This window comes from Anolis sagrei, chromosome 13, assembly GCF_037176765.1.
Source record: "Anolis sagrei isolate rAnoSag1 chromosome 13, rAnoSag1.mat, whole genome shotgun sequence".
NCBI classification, from domain to species: Eukaryota; Metazoa; Chordata; class Lepidosauria; order Squamata; family Dactyloidae; genus Anolis; species Anolis sagrei.
In genome coordinates, this window is record NC_090033.1 from 510,001 (window position 1) to 528,267 (window position 18,267).

Below are 18,267 nucleotides of genomic sequence, written 5' to 3' on the forward strand. Positions count from 1 at the left end.
TCTATCTATCTATCTATCTTCTATCATCTATCTATCATCTATGTATCTATCATCTGTCTGTCTGTCTGTCTATCTATCTATCTATCTATCTATCTATCTTCTATCATCTATCTATCATCTATCTATCTATTTATCTCTGTCTATCTATCTATCTATCTATCTATCTATCTATCATCTGTCTGTCTATCTATGTATCTGTCTATCTGCTATCTATCATCTATCTTTCTATCTATCTTCTATCATCTATCTATCTATCATCTGTCTGTCTATCTATTTACTATCTATCATCTGTCTATCTATCTATCTATCTATCTATCTATCTATCTATCATCTATCTGTCTACCTACCTACCTATCTATCTACTATCTATCATCTATCTATCATCTGTCTATCTATCTATCTATCTATCTATCTATCTATCTTCTATCATCTATCTACCATCCATCCATCCATCTATCTATCTATTAGGCCTGGGTAACAACGGAAAAATTTGTTTCTAAAATCGATTCGTTTTTTGGGGTTTTTTGCGTTTCGTTATTTAAAATAATTACAAAATTTTACTTTAAAAAAGTTCGATATTTACGAAATTTCGTAAATGTGAAAAAAATTACAAAACAATAACGAATCGATTTCCGAAACAATAACGAATCGATTCGTTAATGGCGGACGCGATTGCGCAATACGCTAAAAAACCTCCAAATGGGACAGGGGGAACTTCTGAAGCTTAATTAAACCAAAAACAACTATAAAACTTGCCCCAGACATGCGGAAATAATAACGAAATGACCTCAAAATGATAACAAAACGAATACAATAACGAAATACAAAACATTTACGAAACGATTTAAAAATACGTTTTTTAAAAAAATTGCTCCAGACTGGTTCGTTATCGTTTTGTAATTGAAAAATTAACGAATTTTTTAACGAATTACGAATTAACGAAACGAAACCGCCCAGCCCTACTATCTATCTACCTACCTACCTACCTACCTACATCCAGAGAGTACTGTGAACCTATAGATTGATGGATCTGGACCAAACTTGGCACACATACCTGATATGCTGAAATTTGATTACTGGAGGAGTTTGGGGGGGGGGGGGGAACGAAACTTCATTTCTGGGAGTTGTAGTTCACCCACAACCAGAAAAACAGTGACCTTCACCGATTATGGATTTGGGCCAAACTTGGCACAGAGGACCGCCATGACTAACTCAACCTATTGGAAGGGTTTGAGGGGACTGACCCACCTTAGTGGGAGTTGTAGTTTACCCTACAGACAGAGGGCACACTGAACCCCACCGATGATGCATCTAAAGCAAAGGTACCCAACATAACATACTTTTAAGTAGTGGAGGAGTTTCTCAGGGTCAACCCGTCATGATGAGAGTTGTAGTTCACCCACAACCTTATGCATGTCATACAATTAAAAATTGTCTTTTTCATATGATCCGGGCAATGCCGGGTACCCAAGCTAATAATAATAATAATAATAATAATAATAATAATAATAATAGGTGGTGGTGGTAGTGGTGGTTATAAGCGACCTTGTCCAAATGCACGCAGAAATTAAGAAAACGAATTGAGACCAAACGAATGCTTCTGCTTCCATCAAACACCGATGACATTATCAGGCAGGATCAAAAGAAAGTGCAAAACAAGACACCAGTCCCTCAAGGTCAAGGTCATCATATGTTTAATCTGCAAATTCTTGGATTGTTTCCCAGATCATGAGAGGTGACCTTCTTTTCTGAGAAGAAGTTCAAGTTTGAAAAGCCTTTCAGGGGAAATGGCTTTGCAGAGAGCCAGGCATTTCAAAGGGAAAAAGTGCAGGATGAAAGGCACCGTCAAAGCATCAGCCGAGAAATCAGGAAGACTCCCACTTCAGCACATTCACTAAATCCCGCTGAGTGCTACACTTAAAATGTGGGGAGCCACTGTGTTCATCACATTGGGTTGGGCTCAAGTGTAGGATACCGCATTCTTTGCGTATTCGAAGCGCGTGGGCCAAACGTTTCCGGAGGTGGTGGGGAAGTGGATTTTTGTTAATGATCCGGATACTTGGACAATTCTGTAATGTGATGGCATTCGTTGCTCTCAGTTTTAGAATGAAACGTTTCCAAAAATTGGTGGGAGGGGAAATTGTAGGAGGAGCCAAAAGTAAAGCATTCAGAGCTCCCAGTGACGCAATGGGTTAATAATAATAATAATAATAATAATCGGGATTGTGGCGCAGCTGGCCGAGTGTCGGCTGCATTAAGATCACTCTGACCAAAAGGTCATGAGTTCGAAGCCAGACCAGGTTGGAGTGGGCTTCCAACCAATTGTGTGTAGCCTGTTGTCGACCTTTGCAACCCGAAAGACAGTTGCATCTGTCAAGTAGGAAAATTAGGTACCACCTTAAAGTGTGGGGAGGCTACATTAACTGATTTATGAGGCCATAAAGAAATTGAAATTGAATCCAGACAAGACAGAGGTACTCCTGGTCAGTCGCAAGGCCGAACAGGGCATAGGGTTACAGCCTGTGCTGGATGGGGTCACACTCCCCCTGAAGACGCAGGTTCACAGCTTGGGTGTGACCCTGGACTCATCGCTGAGCCTGGAACCCCAGGTTTCGGCGGTGACCAGGGGAGCATTTGCACAGCTAAAGCTTGTGCACCAGCTGCGCCCGTACCTTGGGAAGTCTGACTTGGCCACGGTAGTCCACGCTCTGGTTACATCCCGTTTAGACTACTGCAACGCTCTCTATGTGGGGTTGCCTTTGAAGACAGCTCGGAAGCTCCAACTAGTCCAGCACTCGGCAGCCATGATTTTAACAGGAGCGGAGCGCAGGGAGCATACAACCCCCCTGTTGCGCCAACTCCACTGGCTACCGATCTGCTACCGGGCTGAATTCAAAGTGCTGGCATTGTTGGCCTTTAAAGCCCTAAACGGTTCCGGCCCAAGCTACCTATCTGACCGCATCTCCGCCTATGAACCCACCAGGACTTTGAGATCTTCCGGGGAGACCCTGCTCTCGATCCCGCCTGCTTCTCAAGCTCGGCTGGCGGGGACGAGAGATAGGGCCTTCTCGGTGGTGGCTCCTCGGCTGTGGAACGCCCTTCCTACGGACATTAGACTAGCACCATCTCTCATGGCATTCCGCAAAAAGGTGAAGAGCTGGATGTTTGTGCAGGCGTATGAGTAATTTAGTGCAATCTGGTAATGGAACATAGGAATGGAACAATGGACGACGAACCTGGACTACGCTTGGATGATGAGAAGATTGGGTATGGTTGTTTTTCGTAATAATTGTGCATTGTAATGGCTTATTGGTAATTTATGGATAATGTGTTAAGTCAATTGTTGTATGTTGCATGGAACCACGGCTGTTTCTACTGTTTTTACTGTTTGTGAACCGCTGTGAGTCGCCTTCGGGCTTGAGATACAGCCGTAGAGAAGCAAAGTAAATAAATAAATAAAATAAATAAAGAAGACTCCAGCAAAGCATTCCAGCGGGGAAGCATGCGGGGAATGCGGAAGTGCTTCATCAGCATCGCAGATGGACGATGAAAGCGACAGCTCCCCTGGCAGCCAGAAAAGAGTTAAATAGCCTCTGTGTATGTCTATATATGTTTGTATGTCAAAAACTGGCATTGAATGTTTGCCATATATGTGTACACTGTAATCCGCCCTGAGTCCCCTGCTGCGGGGTGAGGAGAAGGGCCAAATAGAAAAGCTGTAAATAAATAAATAACATAAATAAATAATAATAATACTTTATTTATATTCTGCCCTTCTCACCCCAAAGAGGACTCAGAACCAGAGGTGGCCCTAGGTAATTTTCGACAGTAAGCATACAGTATTTTGGTGCCCCCCCCCCCCCAACCAATCACTGATATATATATTTTCTGTTCGTGGTGGGAGTTCTGTGTGCCATATTTGGTTCAATTCCATCATTGGTGGAGTTCAGAATGCTCTTTGATTGTAGGTGAACTATACATCCCAGTAACTCCAACTCACATATGTCAAGGTCTATTTCCCCCCAAGAGCGCCTCAAGAGCACCCCTGGGCAACATCAACTCTACCGCAAAGGCTTACTTTGCGTATGGCTTGTGCCGCCCCTGGTCAGGGCGGATCACAGTGCGTATACTTGGCAAACATTCAATGCCGTTTTGTCTAGACAATACACAGGCAGACAGACAACAGAAGGAGGTGGTTTGTTTTGATTCCGTGTCCAGCTGTTTTTGATGCCATGGAAGGTTGGGCTCGAGTCCAAGAGGTGCTGTTGCTCCATCCTCTATGACGAAGAGCCATCAGGACTTCCTTTTGGTCACCCAGCATTATTTTCTGATCTTCTTTCTTTATGGCGTCGTAAAACACCTCCCTCGTTTTTTAGTGGTACCTAATATCTCTAATTACAGCTAAAGCTATTTTTCATAGAATCCTAGAATCCTACAGTTGGAAGAGACCTCCTGGGCCATCACCCAGTCCAACCCCATTCTGCCAAGAAGCAGGAATATTGCATTCAAAGCACCCCTGACAGATGGCCATCCAGCCTCTGTTTCAAAGCTTCCAAAGAAGGAGCCTCCACCACACTCCCTCCGGAGCAGAGAGTTCCACTGCTGAACTCTCTCCCAGTCAGGAAGTTCTTCCTCATGTTCAGATGGAATCTCCTCTCTTGTACTTTGAAGCCATTGTTCCACATCCTAGTCTCCAAGGAAGCAGAAAGGAAGCTTGCTCCCTCTTCCCTGTGCTTCCTACACCAATCAATACCCTACATAAGATTAACTCCAAGGTTCCTTCCAATGATCTGATGATTAGGATCAGGACAACCAAGGAGATTGGATCACAAGCTGGTGACCAGCCAACTAGCAACCTTTTCCTCCTATCATTTTTGTGTGGAAGATGAAGCCCAAGAAACACTCACAAAAAGTTAAAGCCATCAACTTGACATTTGCAAGACTAGTACCTTTTGCTCTGCATCAAGGAAGCGCCTCAGGTCGTCCACATCTAAATAGTCCTTGTGGTTGCTGTAGGTGAGCATCAGCAGATACAGGTCCCGTCTGGTTGACATCATCTTATAGAATGCACAGAACTCCTCGAAGTCCAGCGTCCCTTGGTTGTCATCCGTATCTGCCTCCTGGTCGCACCAAACAACAAAAAAAAGAGGTTAGTTGGCATCCTTATCTTGACAACGTCACAATCGCTAGGCCAAGAACTGTAGTAGAGTGCCACATCATTAGAGGGCAAAGGCCCTCTAATGATGTGGCAAGTTAGTGTCTTGAGTTGCCCTTCAAAACCAGCCTTTAGACAATGTGGAAAGTAAAAGGAAAATGCTTTACTTCAGCAAACACAAAGGAGAAGCAAATGCAATGGAAAAGTGCAAAAGAAAGCAAGGAAGTCTTAATCCAGACACAAATTAACGTCTCTTACAGAGTCCCAAAAGAAACAGCAGTCTTCCATCAGACAACGGACGATGAACTAAGTTCTTAGCAGCAGACACAAAGCAGATTCCATTGGAGTGAAAACATCAGTATCAGGGTCATTGTTACCAGCAAAAGCTGATTGCCCCTGCTACTGATTTATAGCCCTGAATTCCCCACGCAGGAGGTGCTAGGGTGTCTCCCAATTAGCTCAGCGTTTTTAGCAGCTATCCTAGCTGAACGCCGTCTGTGCTCTCTCTTTTTGTCTCTCTAGAAATGTGGGCACTTTCAAACCCTCATCGCCTGATTCTTCCTCTTCCTCCAATTCCTGAGCACTTCCCTGCTCTCGTTCCTCCTCCGAAGACGAGGAATCCCTAACAATTAGCTCTGTTCAAGAAAACAGAGCTAACTAAGCTTTTGTACAGTGTGAGCCCAACTGTTCAGCTCGTGCAGTTATACTGGTTAGAGAGTTGGACTGGGACTTTGGAGTTCTAGATTCTAGTCTGTCCTAAGCCATGAAATTCACTGATTGACTATGGGCTATCAAGGCAATTTGCTGGCCAACATGCTTCTTATCATCCAATTAACTGACTTCAGACCGTTGTTTCTGTCAGTGTGCATTTTATGTATGATGTATGTTTAAATGTAATTTTATGTAGTAGAATTTGTTTTGGGGTGTGGTGGAGGCTCCTTCTTTGGAAGCTTTGAAACAGAGGCTGGATGGCCATCTGTCAGGGGTGATTTGAATGCAATATTCCTGCTTCTTGGCAGAATGGGGTTGGACTGGATGATGGCCCAGGAGGTCTCTTCCAACTCTTTGATTCTATGACTGTGAGAGCTGTTCAGCAGTGGAACTCTCTGCCCTGGAGCGTGGTGGAGGCTCCTTCTTTGGAAGCCTTTGAACAGAGGCTGGATGGCCATCTGTCAGGGGTGCTTTGAATGCAATATTCCTGCTTTTTGGCAGAATGGGGGTGGACTGGATGATGGCCCAGGAGGTCTCTTCCAACTCTTTGATTCTATGACTGTGAGAGCTGTTCAGCAGTGGAACTCTCTGCCCTGGAGTGTGGTGGAGGCTCCTTCTTTGGAAGCCTTTGAACAGAGGCTGGATGGCCATCTGTCAGGGGTGATTTGAATGTGATTTTCCTGCTTTTTGGCAGAATGGGGGTGGACTGGATGATGGCCCAGGAGGTCTCTTCCCACTCTAGGATTCTAGGATTCTATGATTCTAAGAACTTCCTGACTGTGAGAGCTGTTCAGCAGTGGAACTCTCTGCTTTGGGGTGTGGTGGAGGCTCCTTCTTTGGAAGCTTTTAAGCAGAGGCTGGATGGTCATCTGTCAGGGGTGCTTTGAATGCAATATTCCTGCTTCTTGGCAGAATGGGGTTGGACTGGATGAGGGCCCAGGAGGTCTCTTCCAACTCTTGGATTCTAGGATTCTATGATTCTAAGAACTTCCTGACTGCGAGAGCCGTTCAGCAGTGGAACTCTCTGCCCCGGAGTGTGGTGGAGGCTTTGAAACAGAGGCTGGATGGCCATCTGTTGGGGGTGCTTTGAATGCAATTTTCCTGCTTCTTGGCAGAATGGGGTTGGACTGGGTGATGGCCCAGGAGGTCTCTTCCCACTCTAGGATTCTAGGATTCTATGATTCTAAGAACTTCCTGACTGTGAGAGCTGTTCAGCAGTGGAACTCTCTGCTTTGGGGTGTGGTGGAGGCTCCTTCTTTGGAAGCTTTTAAGCAGAGGCTGGATGGCCATCTGTCAGGGGTGCTTTGAATGCAATATTCCTGCTTCTTGGCAGAATGGGGTTGGACTGGGTGATGGCCCAGGAGGTCTCTTCCAACTCTTGGATTCTAGGATTCTATGATTCTAAGAACTTCCTGACTGCGAGAGCCGTTCAGCAGTGGAACTCTCTGCTTTGGGGTGTGGTGGAGGCTCCTTCTTTGGAAGCTTTGAAACAGAGGCTGGATGGCCATCTGTCAGGGGTGATTTGAATGCGATTTTCCTGCTTTTTTGGCAGAATGGGGTTGGACTGGATGGCCCAGGAGATCTCTCCCAACTGTAGGATTCTTTGACTCTGTGATTCACCAAAGAGGAACCGCGTCCCCGTGATGGCATTTTCTCATCACGCTCTGTGATGATTCGACAGCGACCGAGTCTGCTTTGGCAAGACACCCGTCCCTGGCAGGCTTCCAGAGAGACGGCCAAGATGGTCCCCTTCTTAATCAAATTCCATTACCATCAGAGAACAGATTGTAACTCAGTGTCGTCTCTATAAATAAACAATGCACATCAACGGGCATTAACCGATTCCTCATTCTGTCTTTTCACAGCATTCACTCTTTCTACCCAAGCCACTTTTTTTTCAGGTTTCTATTATCATTGATCCACCAATTTGGACAGACAAACGTCTGATTCTCCTTCCAGTTTTTCTATTAGGCAGAGTTTCAGAATCAATTCGTATCTGCTGGCATTTAAGAGCGAGCAATGCCAACATGCCAAAGCTTTCATACGTCCTATGCAATATAGAGGCACTTTCTGCTAATGTAACGTAAGAGCGTGCATCACAAGAGACTGATATTTTTTCCTTCCATTCCCAAAGTCAAAGCTATTGGGAGGTTTGCTGAATAACGAATAATACATCAACTATGCTACGTATTCCAAACTATCATGTGATATATTCCTGTCAAAGCCAGCCCGGGTTGGAGTGGGTTTCCAACCAATTGTGTAGCCTGTTGTCGACCTTTGCAACCCGAAAGACAGTTGCATCTGTCAAGTAGGAAAATTAGGTACCACCTTAAAGTGTGGGGAGGCTAAATTAACTGATTTATGAGGCCATAAAGAAGACTCCGGCAAAGCATTCCAGCGGGGAAGCATGCGGGGAATGCGGAAGTGCTTCATCAGCGTCGCAGATGGACGAGGAAAGCGACAGCTCCTCTGGCGGCCAGAAAAAGGTTAAATAGCCTCTGTGTATGTCTGTATATGTTCGTATGTCAATGATTTATGAGGCCATAAAGAAGACTCCAGCAAAGCATTCCAGCGGGGAAGCATGCGGGGAATGCGGAAGTGCTTCATCAGCCCAGGTTGGAGTGGGTTTCCAACCAATTGTGTGTAGCCTGTTGTCGACCTTTGCAACCCGAAAGACAGTTGCATCTGTCAAGTAGGAAAATTAGGTACCACCTTAAAGTGTGGGGAGGCTAAATTAACTAATTTATGAGGCCGTAAAAAAGACTCCAGCAAAGCATTCCAGCGGGGAAGCATGCGGGGAATGCGGAAGTGCTTCATCAGCCCAGGTTGGAGTGGGTTTCCAACCAATTGTGTGTAGCCTGTTGTCGACCTTTGCAACCCGAAAGACAGTTGCATCTGTCAAGTAGGAAAATTAGGTACCACCTTAAAGTGTGGGGAGGCTGAATTAACTGATTTATGAGGCCTTAAAGAAGACTCCAGCAAAGCATTCCAGCGGGGAAGCATGCGGGGAATGCGGAAGTGCTTCATCAGCGTCGCAGATGGACGAGGAAAGCGACAGCTCCCCTTGCGGCCAGAAAAAGGTTAAATAGCCTCTGTGTATGTCTGTATATGTTCGTATGTCAATGATTTATGAGGCCATAAAGAAGACTCCAGCAAAGCATTCCAGCGGGGAAGCATGCGGGGAATGCGGAAGTGCTTCATCAGCCCAGGTTGGAGTGGGTTTCCAACCAATTGTGTGTAGCCTGTTGTCGACCTTTGCAACCCAAAAGACAGTTGCATTTGACAAGTAGGAAATTTAGGTACCACCTTAAAGTGTGGGGAGGCTAAATTAACTAATTTATGAGGCCATAAAAAAGACTCCAGCGGGGAAGCATGCGGGGAATGCGGAAGAGCTTCAACAGCGTCACAAATGGACGATGAAAGCAACAGCTGCCCTGGCGGCCAGAAAAAGTTAAATAGCCTCTGTGTATGTCTGTATATGTTGTATGTCAAATCGGCATTGAAGGTTTGCCATATATGTGTACACTGTAATCCGCCCTGAGTCCCCTGCGGGGTGAGAAGGGAAGAATATAAAAGCTGTAAATAAATAAAAAATTGTCTTTAAAAAAGTCCCATTAGAGTTCTCAGCATGTTGTGGATGTGATCCTCAGCTTTTGAAGGTATGTCATTGCTTAAGTTGTGTTGACTGACCGTCTGTGCAGGGTTCCATACTTTGCAGTTTAAACACACAACCGTTCAATGCTAAGGCTTCCTGCCAAAATGGAACTGTAGAGGAGAGTCTACTGAACAAGCCAGTACCTGCCGCATACAGTGCTTAAGTCACATTGACCGACTGTCTGCACAGGGTTCCATACTCTGCACTTTAACAATACAACCGTTCAATGCTAAGGCTTCCTGCCAAAATGGAACTGAAGAGGAGAGTCTACTGAACAAGCCAGTACCTGCCGCATACGGTGCTTAAGTCACATTGACCGACTGTCTGTGCAGGGTTCCATACTCCGCACTTTAACAATACAACCGTTCAATGCTAAGGCTTCCCGCTAAAATGGAATTGTAGAGGAGAGTCTACTGAATAAGCCAGTACCTGCCGCATACGGTCCTTAAGTCACATTGACCAACTGTCTGTGCAGGGTTCCATACTCCGCACTTTAACAACACAACCATTCAATGCTAAGGCTTCCCGCTAAAATGGAACTGTAGAGGAGAGTCTACTGAACAAGCCTGCCTCATACGTTGCTTAAGTTGCGTTGACTGACTGTCTGCGCAGGGTTCCATACTTGGCACTTTAACACCACAGCCGTTCAATGCTAAGGCTTCCTGCTAAAATGGAACTGTAGAGGAGAGTCTACTGAACAAGCCAGTACTTGCTGCATACGTTGCTTAAGTTGCATTGACCGACTGTCTGTGCAGGGTTCCATACTCCGCACTTTAACAACACAACCATTCAATGCTAAGGCTTCCCACCAAAACGGAACTGTAGAGGAGAGTCTACTGAACAAGCCAGTACCTGCCGCATACAGTGCTTAAGTCACATTAACCAACTGTCTGTGCAGGGTTCCATACTCCGCACTTTAACAACACAACCATTCAATGCTAAGGCTTCCCGCTAAAATGGAACTGTAGAGGAGAGTCTACTGAACAAGCCTGCCGCATACGTTGCTTAAATTGCGTTGACTGACTGTCTGCGCAGGGTTCCATACTTAGCACTTTAACAATATAACCGTTCAATGCTAAGGCTTCCCGCTAAAATGGAATTGTACATGAGAGTCTACTGAACAAGCCAGTACCTGCCTCATACCAGTACTGCCATCTGTTGAGGAGCTACAAAGGTGGAGGCATTACTTTTCTCTTTAACAACACAACTGTTCCATACTAAGGCTTCCTGCCAAAATGGAACTGTAGAGGAGAGTCTACTGAACAAGCCAGTGCCTGCTGCATACCAGTACTGCCATTCGTTGAGGAGTTACAAAGGTGGAGGCATTACTTTTCATTCAACCTTCGTATAAGAAAGCCATTGAAAAGGATCAGCTGGCCTTGGCTAGGGAAAATGCCATTGAAAAGACTCCTCCTCCTTAGGTCTCAGTGGCACAAACGCACAACACAAACTACTTCCAAAAAGTACAGAATCTCTTTCGATTGCCTGGGCAAATAATGGCAGAATTAAGTTTTGTTGGAAATGGGGGGAGGGGGGGCGCAGAGGAAGAAAATTATTTACCTGCTCAGCACATCTGTCAGTGCCGAAAACACACCTAAGTTCCCGCTGACGCCGCAGAAATGTTTCCGAGGCGAACGGCACACTACAAAAGGTACGCACCCCTCTGCCTGCCACAAAGCCACTCCGACTTCCTCGCAGTGCCACCAATTACCCAAGAAGGGATGGCGTTGCCTTGTTGCGCAGCATCAAAGTCCTTTTAATGTCTCAAAATACAAAAGAAACCATCCCAACTCAAGCCGATCCTGCCTTTCTGACACCCGATTTCCAGGATGACCCACAAGAGAGGGAATCAGTTCCCTGCTTCCATCTCAGACTCCCTCGCAGCATCCTTTGCACAGAGCAATTGCAGAAGAAAAGCTATCCGTGGGCCATCTTGGGTACTCGTGAATCATGTTCGTAGCAGAATTTTGTCAGTATTGAACTGCCTTTTGTCAGATCTGAAGAAGCTCTTCAATCTGCTCTGGGCCAAGACGAGGGAAATTGCTCATTGGCGTGAGCCTGAAAAGGGGGCCGAGAGCTCGTGGCTGAAACTTACGAAGCGGGAACGTTTTCAAAGAGGAGAGGGATTTGAAGAACGTGGCTGCAGAAGTGAATTTATATCCCTGAGAGATCGAGCCAAATTAAAAACCAGTTAGTCTTAAATATGCGGCCGTGTTTCTCATTCTTTTCTTCTTTCCTTTTTTTAAAGTTGGAAGGGGACCTGAATGTGAAAGGGATCGAGGAGTCAATTTGCGCAGCGTGCTGGGCCCATAACCAATGTCAGGTTATTCATCTGCCCAAAGCGCTGATGCCTTTCAAATAAACAGGCGGCAAAAGTATCTGCTCAAACTGAGCGGCCTTCTTCTTTATTTACAGTCGGGAGTTCTGTGTGCCAAGTGTGGTTCAATTCCATCATTGGTGGAGTTCAGTATGCTCCCATGGCCAACAGAAAATACTGGAAGGGTTCGGTGGGCACTGACCTTTAGTTTGAGCGTTGTAGTTCACCTACATCCCGAGAGCACAGTGGACTCAAACAATGATAGATCTGGACCAAACTTGGCATGGATACTCAATATGTCCAAATGTGAACACTGGTGGAGTTTGGGAAAATAGACCTTGACATTTGGAAGTTGTAGTTGTAGTTATACCTCACCTACAATCGAAAGAGCATTTTGAACCCCTTCAACAATGGAATTGAACCAAACCTGGGACACAGAATTCCCATGACCCACACAAAATACTGGAAGTGTTTGGTAGGCATTGACCTTGAGTTTTGGAGTTGTAGTTCACCTACATCCAGAGAGCACTGTGAACCCAAACAATGATGGATCTGGACCAAACTAAGACCATCAGAAATATATGTTTGCTGATGATCTTTAGTGACCCTTCTGACACCCCCCTCACGACCCCTTCTTCCTAATGTTTAAACACAGACTTAAACATTAGGAAGAATTTCCAGAAGGTAAGAGTTGTTTGGCAGTGGGATATATATCCTTAGGTTCCTCTTTCTCTGGAGGTCACCAGAGCCAGGCTTTAGCACAGCAGGTCAACAGCCAGCTGCAGTAAATCTTGCTAACCAAAAGGTTGACAGTTCAAAGCCCGGGTCAGGGTGAGCTCCCGGAAGGGTTTGGTGGGCATTGACCTTGAGTTCTGGAGTTTTCCAAACTACATTTAAGATGGCTGTGTTCTCAGTCTCCATTAAGTTTAGTCCCACCCACCGCAGCTTCCGTATGGTGATGATGGGGCAAAACTCCAAAGTAAAATAATTGGTTTTTTAAGTAATTTATGTTCTCTTGGATTAACCAAAGTCGCTTATATACTGAAAATTATACTGCCCTTGGGAGACATCCAAATATTACAGAACATTAACAAAAATTATTGGTGAGCGTTTCAATTTCCTGCATGTTTCGAATATCACTTTGTATGCGCGAATTTTACAATTTTTTAATGAAATACGATTTAAAAATGAAATTAAGCACAAATGTAATATCTTAACCTATGAGCCATGGACCACCAGTAGGCAGCGAGGATGAAAATCTGTTCCGTAAATAAATAATTTCCACTCCTTTCACATCGCCAGTCATGCCTTCCCTGTCGCTGAGCATGGCATATCCAATGCAATTTTCCGAATCAGCACCCCAAACCGAATCTAAAGTTGACCAAAAACTGATTCGTAAGCCTTTTGGTACAAAGTTGGAGTGTGGTCCCTGGTCAAAGTGGTTCCTGGTTAAGTAGTCCCTAGTCAAGTGGTCCCTGGTCAAAAAAAGGTTGGGAACCATTGTTATAGAGAAATTCTAAATATAAATCAATCTAAAATTGGATTGATTACTTGTTTGAGCTGGAACCCTAGGCTACCAAGCAAACAACTTACCCAGCACTAAGTCATGAAATAAACTTCCAGTTTCACTCCTGGATTTTTAAGACAGTCCTCCTCCAAAGGAAAGTGTTGATGATGCAGCCTTCTACTAGAGACTGCCAGAATGAATTTATTTATGTATGTGTTTTAAATGTGCTTCTATGTATTGCCAAGATGGATTCCAGTGTGTATTAGAAATGCTGTGCAGAATGTTTATTCTATGAGGCTGTGATTAAGTGAACTTGAGAAGTAAGATAAGGTTTGCTCTTGCTGGGAACAGAAGGGAGTAACCAGTCTCAGCAAAAAGAGATAAGCAGATGTGAAGAGGCTTTCATTTTGACTAGTTCCTGAATTGTAGCTCACTGTAGTAAGGCGTGTCTGTTGAATGTGCTTAGTAAACTTAGTTTCTTTTGTAACTCAAAGCTTGCAGAGTCCTTATTTTGCAACTCAGTGTCTGCTGATCTAGCTTTCCTTCCGCTGAGTATTGCCAAACTCTGACAGAGACCACTACCACCAACAGTGAGTGGCCCCCACTTACCTTGAACATCTGCTTGACTTTTTGCCTGGGTAGGTTGACGTTCAGTTTGTGCATCAGCTGGAGCACCTCGCTAATGCTCAGGCTCCCGTCACCGTTTTTATCTGCTTCATCAAAAGTTTGTTTCAACCACATTTGGCAGGAATTAAGGAAAGGGAACAGGGAATTCTGCACGAGCATATAAAGGTGAGATGACCAAGATCAAGAATCCTTTTCCAGTTACATCACCTATTTTCAGCTAACCCCTCATTCCGTTTACCGGGAAGTTTTGCCGAGTTTTTTGTCTCCCTCCTCCCCATTCTGTTTTTGATTATTATCAAAAACAGCCCACTGAAAACTACAAATCTTTTTGTTAACAGTTATTCGGGCCTAGCTATGGTTCTTGAGCCCACTGTACCACCTTCCCTTCTTATTGCAGGATACTGGTCTCTAGTCCTCTGCCGTTTCGAGAGGCTGTCTTCATCGCTGATCCCAGCCATCAAGTACTTGAGCCCTGTGATCCAGGTTCGGGCCTCCTCTCCGCTGGACGACACCAGGTCAAGAGATTCCATATGGTCACCATAGTAGATGCTAAAGCAGCAATTGGGGTCAAAGCTGCCATCCGCGTAACGCTGAAAGATCTCGGACTGCTTTCCCTCGCACACCTCCTGGATGGAATCTATGGAGACTGGAAAAGGAAGGAAGGGGAACGAGTAGAAGTGAAATCAGTGCTACATAAGGAGCAAAATAAGAGCCTCCAGTGTAAAAATATATCATTGACTCAAAAATCATAGAGCTGGAAGAGACAAGGGCCATCCAGTCCAACCAATCATTCTATACTATCTGTTCTGTCACGCACTGGGCCTGTAAAGCATTGCCTTTAAAATAGGACGTGCAACTTGAGCCCAGCGGGAGGCCAGGGCCCCCCGAAGAGAAGTTCTCAAGGATTTTCCACCACAAATGGTCTTTAGATGGCTTGTGAAGTATAACAAAGTCCTTTATTAATGAACAATCAAACAGAAACTTCTCTTGTCTTCAATAAAGTTAAACAAATGCTTCCAGGCCTTTATGCAACTGGTGGCTTCCTAATCATGTCCACGAGGGACAGGCAATTGTCTTCAACAACTGTTTCTTTAAGGAAAATTCCTTTTTAACTTCTCCCAGGCGGACTGTAATCTAAGCCTTACTGACGTGGGCTCCACTACCAGGTCGAACTGCGTCTTGAGCACCGAGTGGACCTACCAGTAAGGCCAGTAGATTCTCCAGCTGGAGTTCTTTGGTCTTTCAAACTGTTTACCCTCTGAAATTCCTCAAAGCTTTAGGGCTGTTTCCCTGGAAATCTTTGGAAATCTTTGGATGCTCTTAAGACTGTTCACCCCCGGAAAGTCTTAAGGGTTGAAGCTTTTGTACAGGAGAAGCTTGTACACGTCCTCTAAATTAGCTTTCCTTATGAGACTAACTAAAAATGGCTCCCTTCCCTTCCCAATTGCCCTGAACAAGGGCGGAACCAAAACTTAATGATGATGGACAGGTGACTTGCCCTACGACTGCAACCAAAGGAAGCCACCTTTCTGCAGAATCCCTGAAACCTTGGACTGCAAGCAAACATTTAATGCAAAGCAAATAACGTTGGAGCTCCTGGTACAGCCGTACCAGCACACTATCACCTTTTCAATTTCTAGACATGATTGTGAAAGCTGAACAGTGAAGAAAGCTGACACGAAGAACCACAGAATCCTATAATTGGAAGACCCAGGAAAACCTTTTAAAAGCATCCACTGCCTCTACTCTCTCTATTTCCAGTGTTCCCTCTGAATGTCTGGGTGAGAAAATGGCCATGGCAGTCATAGGCAGATGATGAAAACAGAAGTATGATCTGCCTCAGAAAAGAGAAACTTGGTCCATCCATGTTTTAACGTTTACGCAAATGATCAGCCACTGCCAGAAGGGACAGAGTGTTTCATCTATGCTGACGATTGTGCCATCACCGCTCAAGTAGGGAGCTTTGAAATTATTGAATGGAAGCTCCGGCCCATCCTCTGTTGGGATATGTTGTTCAGCCCGTGATTGCATTTCAGGATCAGGGTGCTTTAGATGTGGGGAATGATGTCAATGAGGGTCAAGATGGCAATGGTCTGGTCAATGATATTAATGCAGAGAATGACATAGAGACACTGGTTCAAAGTGTAGTTTCCCATGTGAATGTTCCTGCAGGGTATAGGAATGGTAGTTAAATCCCTGAATTGCTCCCAGAGAGTTCCCAGGATTTGGGGCTTGAAAACAACTTGGCACCTGGAGAAACTAATGAGCATATAGTAAGGCGGGTGGAAATTAGCCAAAACAGACAGCTTGGCCAGGCCTTGGGTGTTCGGCCAGGCTTCGACAGATAAGGATGAGAGGCATTCAGGGAAAACGAAACCAATTTCTGAGTCTTAACGAGGGGATATAAAGTTTCAACCATGGGAAATATAGTCAGATGAAGCATCGTTTCAGATCCCTGCTAAGTTCTAAGGCACTGATTGCACTCTCGCACCACGAGATGCAGAACCATACTAAGAAATGGGGCTACAAAGTGGAGTCCATGACATGCGAGTGTGGAGAGCAAACCACAGGCTACCTACTGCAATGCAACCTGAGCCCTGCCACATGTACAATGGAGGACCTTCTTACAGTGACACCAGAGGCACTCCAAGTGGCCAGCTTCTGGTCAAACAAAATTTAGTATAATGCGAAGGTTTTTTTAATTTGGCTGTGGTTTTTCTATACATTATAACTGCATTCTCAATTTGCTTCTGGCACAATAAATCTATATAAATAAAAATGTAATGTTCGTTTGAGGGATTAAAATAAAAACCACTGGACAAATTGACACCAAATTTGGAAGCAAAACACATACTAATCCAATCTATGTCTTTCAAACAAAAATACATTACAGAGCATGCACAAAAGCCCTCCTCTCCCAGCATGTGAGAAGAATAATGAACCAACTGTTGTCCATTGCGAGGGAAGAGAAGCCTAGCTATGGAGTCCCTTTTCATGCAGGAAGGCAGAGTCTTCTTTCTTTTGGGGAGGGGAGGGATTGAGGAAAAGGGAAAGAAAGAGAGGAGGAAGGAAGGAGAAGGACTGTCCCAATGGAGGGCATGGAGGTTTTGGTGAGGCAAGCCCTGGCAGCAGCTGGAGCCACCGCAGTGGCTCCATGAGGCCCAAGGAGGGAGGTTCAGCTCCTCACAGTAATTCTGACACACTAGACTTCAACTCCCAGAGACCTCTGCTACCTTGCACAATGAGAAAGGAATCTGGGAATTGAAGTCCAAAGCACTTGGTGTCTCTTCTGTTCCCTCTGCTTGGCCTCCAAGGATGGATAGCAAATGGCGGAGTAATCAATGGCAACCACCTGCCTGGGGCACCCACTATCGATGCGTCCTGGTCTCGGCTGGCACTATCTGCCAGCTACCAAAGGAGCCCAAGATGATGATGGTGGCAGTGGTGCCGGCGGTGGGAAAAGTGGGCACAGAGCACAAGGGAAGGGGAACGAGGAAGATGCCCCAGCTGCAGGCAGAAAGCAACAGGAAGGAGAAACAACAGGAGGCACCCCTAAAGCCAGAACCTCCCTAACATGGAAGAAGGAAAGAAAGAAAGACAGGAAGGAAGGACAGAAGAAGGCAGGGAGGAAAAGAGGGAAGGAATGAAGGAGGACAAGGGGGAAGGAACGAAAGAGAGAAAGAGGGAGGGAAAGAACAAAGGAGGGAAGGAAAGAAGGAGAGAATGAAGGAAAAATAAAGAAAGAGGTACCGAATGAAGGAAGAGGAGAAAGCAGAAAGGAAAGGAAAAGGGGAGGAAAGGCAGAAAAGAGGTAAAAAAAGGTAAAAAAGGAAAGAAGGGGTAAAGGAAATAAAAAGTGAAAGGACGAAGGAAACAGGGAGGGAAGGAAGGAGAGAAGGGAAGAAAGAGAGAAAGGGAGAGGGAAGGAAGGATAGAGAGAAGGAAGGATGCAACCAAAGAGCGAAAGAAGGAATGAAAGAAAGATGGGAAGGAAGGACTGAAGAAGGCAGGGAAGAAAACAGGGAAGGAATGAAGGAGGACAAGGGGGAAGGAACGAAAGAGAGAAAGAGGGAGGGAAGGAAAGAAGGAGGGAAGGAAAGAAGGAGAGAATGAAGGAAAAATAAAGAAAGAGGTACCGAATGAAGGAAGAGGAGTAAGCAGAAAGGAAAGAAAAAGGGGAGGAAAGGCAGAAAAGAGGTAAAAAAGGAAAGAAGGGGAAAGGAAATAAAAAGTGAAAGAACGAAGGAAACGGAGGGAAGGAAGGAGAGAAGGAAAGAAGGAGAGAAAGGGGGAGG

General features: G+C 45.1%; 1 protein-coding gene across 7 annotated transcripts in view; it reads right to left on the minus strand.

Annotated features, from left to right (window-relative positions):
- Positions 1–18,267, minus strand: part of PLCH2 (phospholipase C eta 2) — a 325,113-nt gene that overhangs the window by 132,188 nt on the left and 174,658 nt on the right. For all 7 annotated transcript variants that reach the window (XM_067472946.1, XM_067472943.1, XM_067472942.1 and 4 more), the window contains exons 3-5: positions 14,373–14,618; positions 13,955–14,082; positions 4,950–5,120 (exon numbers count right to left, since the gene is read on the minus strand). In XM_067472946.1, coding sequence (XP_067329047.1) covers positions 4,950–5,120; positions 13,955–14,082; positions 14,373–14,618 — 545 coding nt within the window. The remainder of the gene's footprint in view (positions 1–4,949; positions 5,121–13,954; positions 14,083–14,372; positions 14,619–18,267) is intronic.